This window comes from Haliotis rufescens, unplaced genomic scaffold (genome assembly GCF_023055435.1).
Source record: "Haliotis rufescens isolate VD_foot unplaced genomic scaffold, xgHalRufe1.0.p SCAF_5, whole genome shotgun sequence".
In the NCBI taxonomy this organism is placed as follows: Eukaryota; Metazoa; Mollusca; class Gastropoda; order Lepetellida; family Haliotidae; genus Haliotis; species Haliotis rufescens.
In genome coordinates, this window is record NW_025964223.1 from 10120177 (window position 1) to 10136561 (window position 16385).

The 16385-nt window shown below is 38.5% G+C and overlaps 1 protein-coding gene across 1 annotated transcript; it reads right to left on the bottom strand.

The window, feature by feature from the left end:
* Window positions 1-1571: 1571 nt before the first annotated feature.
* LOC124150632 (organic cation transporter protein-like) lies at window positions 1572-15633 on the bottom strand. Its single transcript, XM_046522592.2, has 10 exons — window positions 15349-15633; window positions 7784-8024; window positions 7445-7548; window positions 6296-6450; window positions 5718-5883; window positions 4659-4877; window positions 4054-4280; window positions 3114-3295; window positions 2474-2625; window positions 1572-1795 (listed from the first exon to the last, which is right to left on the bottom strand). The coding sequence occupies exons 1-10, from the start codon at window positions 15621-15623 to the stop codon at window positions 1666-1668; spliced, it is 1851 nt and encodes a 616-aa protein (XP_046378548.2). The 5' UTR covers window positions 15624-15633; the 3' UTR covers window positions 1572-1665.
* Window positions 15634-16385: the final 752 nt, after the last annotated feature.

Genomic DNA, 16385 nt, shown 5'->3' on the forward strand with positions numbered 1-16385 from the left:
TATATACATATTGATTTGACAACCTGAAGTATTCCGCCTTGTTACATAAATTTGTTTTTTTTGTATAGACACAGTGACAGATCTTTCAAAGATCACAACTTTAGTTCCATCAACATCAAATAAAACTGTCATCAGCAAACAGCATTAGTAGTAGCCTTATACATATCCCAATCTCGTTAAAACACAGGTATTTACAATGTCAAGCCAATGTTATAATATAATTGAATTACTCTGTTCAGTGTTTTACGTCAAATCTCTTTGGTTAAATTGTCACTTGAATTCGTTTGTCAAACCTAATAATCTCGATAATTATGAGGACATTCTGAAAATAAATGTAACCCAAGACGCCGAATTTTGCAACACACAGTTGCGTACCTTCCGCGCTACCGGTTCCTATGATCGTCGCTCCGAATCTGAGATTCACCTAGATAATCGTTCTCGAATTCTGAGCACCAACCCGTGTTAAATTGTAGAGATGTACTACTTTGTCAAATACATGGATTACCTGCATGTTGTTAGAAGTTGTAAAGATAACAATAAAACAATAAAGGAAAAATGCACAAATGACGTTATGGTAAAGCATTTTATACATACAAAGTGTGAGTTCGTAACAACAAGCTCATTGTCATGGACGACTTAATATGCAAAACAATCTTAAACAAATGTTATTCTATGTTTGTTTGATGTTGGAAATGCTCGGCAATATTCTAGCTATGCAATGGCGGTTTCCCCTTTCGACCAGCATAGGTTTGGGTAATACACTGATAAGTTGCAAGGCCGAAAATGTGAGGCCAAGAATACTATGATCTGTAATTTTCTTCATAAAAGAACTGCCAGGCGAACGAAAGTATGCTGTTGAACATTGGCATTACAGTAAACTACGGTTATAACGAACTCAAAAGGACCACTAATTATAGTTCGTTTTAGCCGTAGTTCGTTATATGCATATATACAGAGTAACTACAGCAAATAGCCGGGACAAAAACGTGAGTTCGTTATATCCGTCAGTTCGTTATCAGCCTGTTCGTTATAAACGTAATTTACTGTAAAATAAAATTACAATAAAAACACTCAAGCATCCGTCTCTTAGTAAGATTGTTAAGTTCTTTATCGTTTAAATCACTTCATGTGTGATGCAATGTTGTATATACAATCTGTTCTATATATCATATGCTTAAAAGTATTCACCAAAACTGTGTGACAAATATGGAAACATTTAATTTTTTTATTTGATCTGAATCTGTATCTGCATCTGAATCTCTATCTGAATTCAAGGGAACGGCATTCACAATGAGACTAGTTTGTAATAATGATGTGAATTGTTCTGGATACGTGTCTGTATTGATTTCACACAAGCAAGCTATCTTTATCTTTAGAAAATTGGGGGCACGGGTGGCCCAGTCGTCTAAGGCGCCGCGATTCGCTGTGCAGAGTTGCGTCCCTTGGGTACGCCAGAAACCTATGATTGTGGGTTCGAATCCCGGTTCGCCCCGATTATGTTTCTAGGTTTGTCAGCACCATACCCGTGCTCGTGGGTTTCACCGAAGTGGTAAACGTCTGAGACCTGCATGACTTCGGGCTTTCCTCCCACAATAAGCTGACAAGCCGTGATATAACTGGAATACTGTTAAAAGCGGCGTTAAACCCAACTCACTCACTCACTCTTTAGAAAATTGCATCTTTTTCTCTTGTGTCGTTATTATTTTCAGTTTCGCCCGCTCTTTCCCCTGACTCAGGTTCAAGTGGAATCAGCTCAACAGGCGATGCATCTGTAACGTCTTCGTCGTACGCATTCCTGTAAGTAAAGAATTGGGCGTTTCACAGCTGTACTTGTACATATTCACTTCATGTTATGTACAATACCGTCGTGGTTGTACATTGAAATGCAAAGATAAGCATGTTTCTATATAAAGGTCCCAGTGACACTTTGCAGCTGAATGTATGGGACGTAATCAGAGTAGTGTTGTGTTTTGCAATTTAAATCAGTGGCATACTGGGGGATGCAGATATGATTGCTTGCAGGGATCGACTCCAAAGCCAAGGTTTTAAAATATTTGTCCAGATGAATGAAACCATACACGAGAGTGCGTGAGTGAGTTGGGTTTAGCGACGCTTTTAACAGGGTTCCATTTATATTGCGGCGTGTCAGCTAAATGTTGGAGGAAAGCCCGAAATGATGCAGGTCTCAGACGTTTACCACTTCGGTCAAAACCCATGAGCACGGGTATGGAAACTTGGACTGAATATGCAATAAGATTAGGCTGAAACGTGATATGAATCACAGTCATGCTACTGAAAGTGGCTGGAAATGTTAGTAAATCTCGTTTGAGACAAATATGGAGAGTAGACTGGAATTAAACATCGAACAGACTTCCCATACCTGAGATTGAATCAGCTACTGGGCGTAAACCAATCACATGGGTGAATTCATGCTGGGACTGATGGGATAGTTATTAATACTAGATGTACTTACGTCCCGAGCATCTCAGCTTCCTTGATGGTTTCCGGTAGCTTCTTGTTCAGCGTTTCCGGGAGAAGCAGAGTCAGAAAGGCCGCCAAGATGGTGATTCCCCCGAATATCAGCATGGGAAGAATTTGTCCGAAACGTCCTGATATGTACATGGTCTGAAATGTGGAAATAAGTGTAAATGCTTTATTTCATATGATGACATCAAGGTAAAAAGTGTTGGCATTAGTTTAGAATTACGCTTCGTACATTGTCATATTTACCGTTTATGTGAAGAAATGGCAAAGGCCACGCAGTATGTTCATGTCATCCGGTTGTCTAAAACCCTAGTTCTACTGCACGTATTGTTCGACGGTATTTGCTCAATGTCTCAGTGGGTACAATGTGTGAAGCCCATTTCTGGTGTCCCCCGCCGTGATATTGCTGGAATATTGCTAAAAGCGGCGTAAACCCATACTCACTCACTCACTCACACACTGTCTCAGCCACGGCTATAGTAAAACCTATCGTCATCGAAGGTGCGTCACGTTAAATATTAACAACATTCCATCATCTCATCATTCTTACCCATTAAGAAGTCGCGATGAGTTTTGGGAACTACTAAAATATAAATTGCATACAATCAAAAGGATTTCGTAAAACTCACCAAGTCAACAATATAGGGCGAAAGTAGACTTCCAACTCTACAGCAAATGGAACTCATTGACATGCCAAATGTCCTTGATGTCGTTGGCATGAGTTCAGCTGTGAAGGTGTAGACGGCACACATGGCAGCAGAGGCACACGTGTTTCCTACAATGGCGAGGATGTTGATGGCCCACTTCTCAGCTGATGGACAGAGAGGCAGAATTTGTTCGTTGAATGAAAGGATTCTTTGCAAGAGGCAAAACGGAATGTGTATTCTTACATGATTGCATCTTGCTCTTTTTCCATCTTCATCTTTCTTATTTTATTTTATTAAAAAGAATTTGATTTCATCAACATTAGTCTAATTGTGAAATGAACATAAGGACATTTCTACATGCTACACATACAAATTAAATAAGCCTGTGAACTATTTAAGCAATTTTTATGTTTCCTGTAATTGGTGAGGTGAAATTGTGTTCAGCATCGCGTTCAAGGTTATTTCACTTACACAGCGACGGGCATGCACATGTATGTGTGGCTGTTTGAACGAGTGCGGTTTGTAGTTATTGCCTATTTTATGGTGCTTGCCCGCTGAACCCCACTGAGACTTATTATACTGACCCTGAGTCGGCCAGTCCTTACTTTCTCCCCTTATTCCCGAACGCTGGGAAACAAGTACCATTTTTAACATACTTTTATAGGACGCGGCCAGGGTATGTAATCAGACGTGGTACAGATATGTGTTTGTATGTGTTAATTCTAGAAATAACACATTAGATTTAGTTAGGCAGAAAAAAGCAAAGACACGCTCTGTAATAAAGCTATTCAAGATTTAACTTTTTACTGCAATGTCCTAACTTAAACAATTACCTGTCATAAGCATGCATATGTGTGAATTCTGAAAATGAAACATTAGATTTTATTCAACTACATTTGTGTTTTATGATATTAACACTTACGCGTATCTGAAACTAGTACTGGAACCAAAGGAAGAATGCATGCTGCTCCTGTTAGCGACAGCGATATACATAGCAGCAACTTGCGGCCAATACGATCCATTACGACAAAACAAGAAATGTATGCAACAGCCTCTACTGTGATGAACAAGAAGAAGTTGAGGTAGATGCTACCAGAGAGGTTGGACACGTTCATGCTGAGGCCGTAGAAAGCCATTCCAACTGCAAACCTGGAGAGTCATCAAAAGATGGTGAATTGACAGGAAGAAAAGGAATTTTTATAAAATTAGAATCACTTGTGAGAGAGGAAATTTACTAGGTCATTGGGACATAAGAACAAATTTAAAATCGTCCTCGTCGACTTGCACACACCGAGAGCAACGTATGCCAACGTTAATACTTTCAAGAAACTTCACAAGAAGATGTTTTAAAAACTACTATTCAAATAGTTAATTAATACGAAGTGACATTAACGATCAACGCCTGCATCTGTTACAAACATTGTTAATGTAAATGACTGACTGGAGTGAATCTGTTAGTGTGTGTCTACGGAATCTTGTTGTCACATACTGTACACTTAAACACCCGAGATCGGACCCAACTCGTACCAATTATAGCAGATGATAATCATTCGACGCATCATCACTGAAGACTTCAAAAGATTCCAGAATGGTTCTTGCTTTACCTCTTCCTTTTTAATATCGACCTCATCAAGAATATTTGGATCTATTTTCACTTTGTTTTTCTTCGCAATATTTGCTACTATCCTTTTAGCCTCTTCCATCTTTCCATGTTTGAGAAGCCATCTTGGGGACTCTGGGATAAAACTGTATAATGGTTAAATATAATTATTGTTATCATAAATAAATGGACATGGGTTTCCTGTAAACCTCAGGAAGATATACTGAAGCATATATTCACGCTATAAAACAAATACTTGTATGAATAACTTTAATGCAATTTATAATATAGCTCTATGCGTACAATATGATATCACAATATTAAGTCGTAAATGAAGCAGTAAGCAGAGATTACAGCTCATGTGAAAACATTAAAGTGAATAAATAAGAAAGTATACTTTCTTCAGAAATCATGCATACAAATTGACACATCAAATTCCGATGCATCTTTCAAAGCATCCTACGATTCTTACTCAAAGTTTGTTCCATCACGTTTACAACATTCAACTCTTTTGTGAAGCTTCAAAAACCGTTTATGGTAGACATTTGGAGGACAATTCCAATTTTGACTCTTCATTGAACAAAATTATGTCTGATGCAATTCCCTATTATGACTTGTATCATATATTATCGTGTGTATTTTTCAGGTGAACAATTACCTTACTTGTATGTGTTTATGGGACTGGATACGCTCACCTTGTGGAGAACACCTGGCATCACTATTTAATAGTGACTCATAAACACATGCGTACGATTTGGAGATGAAATCGTACAATGGAATCTGCTTGTGGCACAGATTTCTTATGATTATGGAGAGGAAGTGTTTTGTCGCTTTCTTTCAAATCGTTGTTAGTATTTTAATACAACATTTAAAATAACAAATCTACCGTGTCCTTATTATTTCGGTTTAATAAGTATTTGCAAGTGGTACAATTGTAATCTTTTTTCACGAACACAGTACATCAGATTTACAGTAAATAAACCTACTACAGGTAAGCAAAGACAACCGCAGGGACACTGACAATCAGCTGTCGAGTCTTCCAGTCCCTGAAGAGATAGGCCGTTAGAGCTGTGACCATGTTTCCCGCACTCCAGAAGAGGTTCATAGCAACACCTGCCCACATACGCTTAGAGGGACCGACTATCTCCATGCCTGTTTGTGGGATAAATGGTTAGAATTTATTGTTAGTTATACACTGGATAGGTAAAATACAACTAGTGTCCTCAATACCCCACTGGTCTCATGATATCTGGTTTGCGTCACACGAGTTGACTTCTCAAATAACGTGAGTGAATGATTTTAATAAACACAGTAGACAATGATACTCAAGCTTTATTACTAAGTATAATTAGTCTGGAAAAAGCAAACCAGTGACTGAAATCGTCAACGATGATCCATGCTATCAGAGGACAAAACCACCTCTGCCGTTTATGCTTACACACATAATCCCCGAGGGAATATAGAATGATCAAAATCACCTGTTGGGCAAACAATCTTTCTGAGAATCGTAGCTGATAAAAACTTTGGATCTATAAGAGATCATCAAAACAATCTATTGCCTTACCAAAAACGAAGCACACGAGATATTGGCCAAGAGTGCAGGTGTGGATGACGAAATCAAGGAAGAGGACCACAGGGGCTGAGCTGGACCACACCAGACAGATGCTGAGCAACACCATGATGAACATGTTGCAGATTATAACTGGCCTTCTTCCAAACCTGCATAAAACACAAGATGTTAACACACATCATCATGCCAAACGGCTTTCAGTCCTTTAAATGTTTTCACAATTGCCCTATGACTTCATCGAAGAGCTAAAAGGGTTGCCAATAATAACATGCGAAAACCATCACGATGGGGCTCCAATAACACAGGGGGAGGTGTGTGTCTGGGGGGTGGGGGTGGGGGGGTGGGGGGGTGAAGGGGGGCCCAGTCGTCTAAGGCGCTGCGATTCGCTGTGCAGAGTTGCGTCCCTTGGGCACGCCAGAAACCTATGATTGTGGGTTCGAATCCCTGTTCGTCCCGATTATGTTTCTAGGTTTGTCAGCACCATACCCGTGCTCGTGGGTTTCACCGAAGTGGTAAACGTCTGAGACCTGCATCACTTTAGGCTTTCCTCCCACTATAACTGTTAAAAGCGGCGTTAAACCCAACTCACTCACTCACTCCAATAACACACTTTGGATATTAATATGTTGCATATTGAAAATGCTTAATGGATATGACCTCTATAAATTTATCGAATAATTCGAACAGTTTGCCTTAAAATAACAAGAAGAAACCCTGAATTGATTGATAGGCATGTCTTAGAAGTTGACGACAAAGTAGACACAATTTATGGATAAACAACTTCTTTATTTTACTATCAAGGTGACGCTTTGGCATAGATCCTTATACCGTTGTCAAGCAAGGATACGATTATTATGATAATTGGGTTCCGATAATTGTTTTTAGATATTAATATTTTGCACATCTCAACTTCACAAAGAAGCCAATTGAGGTGGAAGTGCACCACCATGGGTCAAGCAATCAAGCAATCAATCAAGCAATCAGGCAATCAAGCAATCTTTAGTCATGCTTTCAATCACAGTTTTGGTGTCCAGATTCGACGATATCGCCGTCATGAAACTGATAAAGTGCTAACTGTGGCCTCAAAATTACATGCATTCACTCCCTATCTCCTGTCTAATGTAGTCTGTCAAGGCTACTCACATGTCTGACATTGGACCATTAATCAGAGCTCCAACCAAATGTCCAAACATACCGAGCATCTTGGCATGACTCGCGTAGGACTTTTTCTCGCAGACAAAATCCATCTGAAAAGAATACAGTTCAAACAGATTCTATCTAAATAATTACATTCGTCGTACATATTTAATAACCATGGATCTGTACACATTTCAAGGCAGTCAAAGTGAAAATATCCTTTAATAGCTGAATGGCTTTAACACTTCTTAGCATTGATTCATGACAAAATGCCACATAAAATCGATATCACATGTATTAAAATGTTTGTCATGGGATACGTTTTGCTTATTGCTTACAACTTACCGTCTCTGAAATCGTTGATATGAACTGTGATTGATCGTACACCCAAGCATGACAGGGTCCTGTGACATTTCTTGTAGACGACCAGACATCGGAGGTATTGGTTTGTAGATACAGTTGGCAGCGGGAATACTTGTCATCACCATAGTAACCAGATGTCATAGGAATGGAGCGGTTTACGAGTTGTTCGTGGAAGTTATTCTGAATTTCGTAGGTGTCATTGGCAAATCCTGGAATGGCGCATCTGTAATTGGAAATAACATGACGAGCGTCAGGGCAAGATGAACGTGTAACAACTTTATTATGTTAAACAATTGCTTTTCGGGTGAACAATTGACTTGCCTTTGCATGTGTGTATGACAGGTGCCACCGGTGGGACAGGATACGTTCACCTTTTCGCGAATACCCGATATTATCACTATTTGATAGTGATTCATAAACACATGCTCATGTAATAGTAGGAATCGTACAATCGACTTTTTCTTATGAATATGGAAAGGGTTTTGTCGCTTCTATTTCACAACAACAGAACTAGAATATGTACTACTGAGTAAAATATTCAATAGAAAATAACTTTAAATATTACATAAGGACTGTCATCAGAAAATGAAGACAGTCATGGCATCTGAATAAAACACATCTTTTAACGTCAACTTCCCCAATAAAATTACATTATGGTCACAGTTTTGTATTCATCTAGACGTCTTATGGAGATGTCATCTTTATGATATAAACATGTCATCTTTCGTTCGTAGTAATACAACCTTAAGACATGGCATCCACACCGGTTGCAAGGTGCTATGTTTATACGATACATGTACATATAAAAATGAACGGTAAAGGGTTCATTGTAAGGTATATTCCTCAATACTGCAAATACTCGTGAGGGCTTTTTGTATCCCTAACAAGGGTTACGAAAAGTTCGCTGTTGACAATAAGTGGAATCATTTTTCGTTTTAATTTAAGCTGCTTCTGAATAGCAATTTATGTTTTTCGGTAACTTTCAAAAAATACCTCCCTTTAGTTTTACCTGCGGTCCAACACAGTTGGAAACATGAAGAAACTCTGTAGAAGGTAAAACACATGTATGTAGTGCTATGAGACGCATTAAGCAAAACACAAACACAATTTCATGTATCCAAGTGAAGGTGTAGCAGGAATAAACTTTTTACACGAATGACTTTACTTCTTTATGTTCTCTCACGAACATTCGCCCTGACATATTTCTGCTAAGGCCTGTCAGTACATAATATGTTGTATACTGTGCGGCAGAATAGAATTACACAAAATGTACCTGGCTGAGGATTGTAACGATCCGATTTCTATGTTAGTTTGGTTTAAACACTGTTTTCAACCTTGGCATACATTGGCTACAGGTTATAACACCATGTTCCGTATTCTCCAGATAGTATTTGCATCATATGTTTATGGTGATAGGAACGAAAACTCAAGAAAAGAGGAAGGATGAGAAAGGACGAGTGATGTTTGTTAAATTGTCGTAAATTCTTATGTTTACCCTGTGTAAATTGGTCCATTGCAAGGAAGACCTGTCTTGCAAGTCGAAATAATATTTCTCTCGTTTGAAGAATGAATAAGATAGAAATTATTTTCTCCTAGCGGTATGTCAATCAAGGTGATTATGTCCCCCTAGGTCGCATGATTAAGGGAGTATATAAGGGGTGGTACAATTTTAAATTGTTCTCTCTCGCTCACTGTGCATGCACGGCCTCACACTTGTTTTCTTCAATATGGATACAGAAGCTAAACTGGACGCCATTTTGCAACAGCTCAATTCGAATAGAACAGAGTTTCAATCCTCTCTTAATGAGAAGATTGGTTCATTGAGAGAAGAGTTTATAGAGACGTCAAGAGATTTAAAGAAGTTGAAAGCAGAAAAAGATTTCATATGGTCAAGAGAAGGGAATAAAATTGAATGTGCGCCAGTAAGCAGGACAGCTACCAGGTTTGTTGGCACGGTCCAGGGCAGATTCAACTTATAAAAGATATAGCAATGGATTTGCTGCTTGGAAAAGGTGGGCAAACGCTAATAATAGGTGTGATCAGTTGCCCGTTTCACATTTGCATTGTGCTATTTATCTGTTGTCGGTTGTGCAACAGAGTGAAACATTATCACCAGTGTTAACGGCATTTTATAGTTTAAGGCATGCTCATTGTAACATTGGACTAGAGAGTCCCACTGAAAATAGCCTTGTCAAGAATGTTTTGGAAGGAGCAAGGCGCAAACTGTCTAAGCCAGTGGTTAAAAAAGAGCCAATCACAGTTGATATACTTGAACGTTTGTATGATTCAAAAATGATCAATGCATCTTTAATGGATCTGCGAATAGTATCTATGTGTTTATTAGCTTTCGCCGGATTTGTAAGATCGACAGAATTAATTCATATATTTCGATCTGATATTTTGTTTTATAAGTCACACATGGTCCTTTTTATTGAAAAGTCAACGACGGATATATACAGGGATGGCGCATGGCTTGTTATTAGTAGGACAGATTCATCCAGATTGTGATCAGTACATATTCAGGAATGTAAGCAAATGTCGTTCAGACTATGTTCTTAGAAAGGACAATGCTCCACTGTCTTATACTAGGTTAAGGGAACTATTTATTGATGCTTTAACTCCCTTTGTTGACAATATCAAGAAGTACAGTCTGCACAGCTTTTGCAGTGGTGATGCTACTGCAGCTGCAAATAATGGTATACCAGATCGTATGTTCAAACGAGATGGTCGTTAGAGAAGCGAAAACGCTACAAATTGTTACATCAAAGAGAGTATTGATAACAGAATGAAAGTTGCGCTTTCCTTAGGCATATAACTTTCTTTGTACATCTCGGTCGTGTATCACAAAGCGTATTCCCATGTTAATGGTGTTGTGTCTTGATTATGTATGTAGGGGATAAGGAGAAATAATATTTCTCTCGTTTAAAGAATAGATACTTAGACATTATTTTCTCCTAGCGATATGTCAATAAAGGTTATTATGTGCCCCTAGGTGGTGTGATTAAGGGAGTATATAAGGGGTGGTACAATTTTGAATTGTTCTCTCTCGCTCACTGTGCATGCACGGCCTCACACTTGTTTCTTATAGTTATTTGATGTACATGTATATAGTAAAAATTGTTCTTCATTTTATGATTTTTTTATTTCATGTGTTGCAGATAATCGTGGAAATGGAATGCACATTTGAGGGTAATGTGTACTGTTGTAAGTGATGCTATTTCTTGGCTGGCGAGTCTTTACAATACAGCGTTGCTACATTGAGAAAATCCATTGTTGGATGCAGTGATGTTGCTTTGCCGACGGGCCTTTATAATACAGCGTTGCTTTATTGTGAAAGTGTGCATTGTTGGATGCTATGATATTGCTTGGTTGGCAAGCCTTTATACAGCGTTGCTTTATTGTGAAAGTGTGCATTGTTGGATTCAATTATATTGCTTGGCTGGCAAGCCTTTATAATACAGCGTTGCTTTATTGTGAAAGTGTGCATTATTGGATGCAATGATATTGCTTGGCTAGCAAGCCTTTATCATGATCATACAGCGTTGTTTTTTTATTGTGAAAGTGTGTATTGTTGGATGCAATGATATTGCTTGGCCGTCGGGCCTTTATAATACAGCTTGGCTTTATATGTAATTTGTACATCTGTTAAAACTGTATCATTTTGCTGCAGAGCCCTTATATCACATATCATCAAAATAAGACCATATATACTAAGCTGAAGAGCTATGATAATACTGCATACACATACTATGCGAGTTGCACTGTATATAATAGATTATACAATTAATTTGTAACATATGTTCATGAATTGTAAGTATTTCTGTTTGGACTTGCATATACATGTCATGAGTATACTGTATACCCTCCAGCATTTGCTGCTGCATCCGTTGAGGGAACACGGTTCCAGATGTTTTCTTCTAAAAGTTCTTATATCTGGTTTTACGTGTCGGGCTTCAGCAAAATATAAATATTCATAGCAGATTGCTGACCATGTATATACAAATGCGTAGAAATGAATATCTTTGTCTTTTACGACACGCAAATAAATCGGCCGTGTATCACACAGCGTATTCGCATGTTTAGGCCCATGGTGTTGTGTCTTGATTAGGTATGTAGGGGATAAGGAGAAAGGAAATGTGAAATATGGTGTCTTAGAAAACTATGATCGTGGGTTCGATTGCTCCTTGAATGATTATATTTTCTTGGTTTGTCAACACCATACCGGTGTCTTATTGTTCTAAAACTAGTTTTAAAGTTATAATCTGTGATATATTGTTAGTTGTTATACTGTCCTTTGACGACAGTTTTTTTATATATGCTATAACTTGTTCAAGTCACGATATGGCTGAAATATTGCCGATGTGACTTTAAATATTAACTCACTCACTCACTCACTCACTCACTCACTCACTCACCCATACCGGTGTCATGGGTTTCACCAAAGTGGTAAACGTCTCAGACCTGGATGGCTTCGGGATTTCCTCCCACATTAAGCTGACACGCCATGACATAACTGAAATACACAGTGCAAAGCGGCGTTAAACTAAACCTATTGGTAAGTAGTGAAGAAACTAGTTTCTGTTGTTCTGTTTTAGTAAGAGTTCTCGGTACGGATACCCGAAGTCGTCTCTTGTGCCAAGGTTGTGGATATTGCAACCAAAAAGATCTACAAGATCTTGGAACTGACTGATAGACCGTATTATTATTGGCGGCTATGTGTCATCTCCCTGAACGAGCCTATCCAATCTTTTTTCAAAAGCCCCGCTGCATAATATTGTGTTGCCTTTGTAATTTTACATGTGGGTATGAATATACTATATATCTTTAACTCAAGAAACTGTTTGAAAACAGAGAGAGGACAAATCGTATTTATAAGCATATTGATTGGGCATTAGATGGAGCATCTGTCCGAAAAGCGGGAGGTCGGATGTTCGATACCCTCCCGCGTCATACGAGGGCTGATTTGATAAAATCAAGGGCAGTAGTAGTAGTAGTAGTAGTAGTAGTAGTAGTAGTAGTAGTAGTAGTAGTAGTAACAGAGTACATGCATAGCTTGGTACCGAGTCTTTTCTTCTTGTGGAAACATGTACTGCTAAAATCGTTTTCTTGTCATTCATTTCGAGTAACAGATGATTATGCGTTTTAAGTTGGTTTTTTTCAGTTTGGTAAGATTTCAAATCTCAGAATTAATGACAATTTATACTTGTATATTTTTAGCAAAGAAAATATCTGCAAAACAGGTTTCGTAAAATTAAAAGCCAGATACCCTAAGGGTTTATTCCATGTTTGTTTGTTTGTTTTGAAAAACAAGCACTCATTCTTTATACATTGCAAATTGGTATATCTATCTTAGCACTATTGTACACAGTTACAGGTCAATTCCTGTAACCTTGTAAATGGACAAGTCAGCATTTCGAAGCAGAACGTTTGATGTATTTTCATTATAAATAAGTCTTTATGTCGGAGCGTCGGCCTTACACGTTGCGAAACGTGTGCACGGGGCATGTCGCCGTCTTTATAAAATTATTGACACTATTATAAACACTATAAGGGTCAAGGCAACTTTTATCGCATCCGCCGTCGTGGTCGAGTGGTTCATGGCATAAATGAGATCGGTATCAAATATTCTTTGGATACCACTGACTCTTGTCCCAGTTTGATATTTGTAAGAGAGGTTTAAACTGTATATTAAGTAAGCTACACCCTGAAGGTTAACGATCGGAGGCGTGACTACGAGAAATCTTACTGTGGGAGACCTAGACTGTCGTTTCAATGCAATTCAACTTCACACAAAAGAAATGTGTGGTTATCAAGGTCCCGGCCATTGGCTGTATATATGCTGTGTAATGCCTAATACCAACTACGGTTATCACGAACTACAATAAGGGGTCCTTTGAGTTTGATAAACCCGTAGTATACTGTATAAAAGGTGACTGCAAGAAAAAGTAATGTATGAGACATAGAATATCGTTGGAATACGGGATTACTTCATATAAAGAAATGTGTGTTTACAGATATTACTTTGCATGATTTCCAGTAGTTTGTACAAATATTGCCTAATTTAAAGATGAGTAGTTTCTGCTAATTGTCAACATGAACATGAACAAAGGTAGATCTATTTGAAATGTCAACCGTTTGCTTTACGATAAATGAGCATTTTCAAGATATCAAAATGTTATATCTATCTATATTCACTCTTCGCGTTTATGAGTTGTTCCATTTCAGATATACTTGACTTGGACGAACATCAGCATGTTTAATATGTCGTCATGTGTTGTAGATACTCCCCATGCTAGTTGAGATTTATCGCTAAACATTATCATCAGGTTCTGATTATTTGAAATCGATGTGTAAATATTCCAAAATGGAAATCGTGACAACCTCGTTATTCAATCCTGGGATTCGTAGAATTAAATCAAGCTTAAAGTAGTTACCGTGTGTCATTGTCATTCTGCAGTACCGACGACGTGACTCCGACAACAGTACCTATGAGGCTATTCGGTCTTCAATGCCAATGACGCACATCTAACTCCAGTACAGGGAGTGAGTGAGTTGGGTTTAACGCCGCTTTTAACATTATTCCAGTTATATCACAGCGTGTCAGCTTAATGTGGGAGGAAAGCCCGAAGTGATGCAGGTCTCAGACGTTTACCACTTCGGTGAAACCCAAGAGTACGGATATGGTGCTGACAAACCTAGAATCATAATCGGGTCGAGCCGGGATTCGAACCCACAATCAAAGGTTTCTGGCGTGCCCAAGGGACGCAAATCTGCACAGAGAATCGCGGCGCCTTTGAAGACTGGACCACCTGTGCCACTCCAGTACAAATCACGCAACTTTGACTACAGTACCAATGACGCGACTCTGACTGTCAAACTTTGTGAAATATTAACATAGATAACTAATATTTTCATAATTAATATTTGCAACTGTTGTACTCCACGGAGATTTTGTCCCGAAATACCATGCATTATTATTTTAAACTAATAATCGATGAGCCAAATGTAATACGTAAGAAATCGATTTTTTCATAATAGGAAAGGACAAAGGTTCGGCATATACTCTTGTCATTTGAGAAAAATATTAATATCTTAAGCATACCTCTGTATTGACCTCTGTAAACAGTTTTCAATTGAAAAGATCCAGATACAGTTATTTAACCACGCCATTACTGGTGTCCCCCGTCGTGATATTGCTGGAATATTGCTAAAAGCAGCGTAAAACCATACTCACTCACTCATTCACTATTTAACCACAGATAATCGATAGCAATGAAAACCATTTCACATCCGTTTCTCTACAAACCTATATTCCTACAGATGTCATAAACATAGGCATTTTAAGAAATTTGCAACTTTGTAATGGTAAAATTGGTTAGGAAGTGAGTTTGATTTAACTCTGTTTTGAACAGTGATTCAGCCTGATTTGGCGCAGGTCTTAAATGTTTTCCAATTAGATGAAACCAACAAGCACGGGTAATGTTTAGAAACATAACCAGAGCGAATCTGGATTCGAAATACATCAAATAAAAACTTTAAATCCTTACCTATGTTCAGGAACCGCAAACAAAAACACGACTGCCTGTATAACCTGAATAGACCCCGCTATTGCTGGAAGACACAGAAGTACATACAGCCATTTCTGGTACGTCCCAAACTCCCCCAGTTGCCTCAACACGTCGTCAAAGTTCATCGTTCTGAAAAAACACTGACCGAAGTTTAGAAAAAGTGCAGAGAAAATGCAACAGTGCCTCAACACACAGGTTAACACAAGATGTGATGATGAATCGTTAACTTCATTACATGAGAGTAGAAACTGCATGTACCCCCGAGTGCAGGGTACTGTCCCACTATATGTTAATGTTGTACGACCTTGGGCTAGGGTCTTTTATGTACACCTGGATAGCCTGACTTCAACCGTGTCCTACTTGGTGTATTACAACCCCAGGGTTTAAATGAAACCATGCGTGGGTTATTATAATAATGTCGACCACATTTGCTGTACCTCTAGGGTTGTTATGTTGTGTGACCCGTGCCGACTCGGGGTAGAATAGGTGTTCAACAACCCATGTCGTGAAAGGCGACTATGCTTGTCGTAAGAGGCGTCTAACGTAAGTGGCGATAGGGTGGTCCGGCTCGCTGACTTGGTTGATGCATGTCATCGTATTCCATCCGTATCGATGCTTATGATGTCAATCACTGGATTGTCTGGTCCATACTCTCAATTATTTACAGCCCGCCGTCATAAAGCTGGTTTATTGCTGAGTGCGGCGTTAAACAATAAACAAACCAACAAATGTTATGTTGTGTGAAGCGGGATAGGAGGGACATTATATTGATATGAAATTGTTCCATGTTTTGCATCCTATTTATAACCGACGATGTTTTAACCAATTATCAACAGACTGTCTTTGTGTCTTTTTAATGAGTACAAAGTGCATGTGAATAAAAAGTAGGTATTTTGTTAACCGTAGCACTTCTACTTCTGAAGTATTTGGGAAATCAAAGCGTATGCCAAACATTTGTTTGCGTTCATTCCCTATGTATTACAGTGAGACCAATGACACACAAAAATATAATCTAG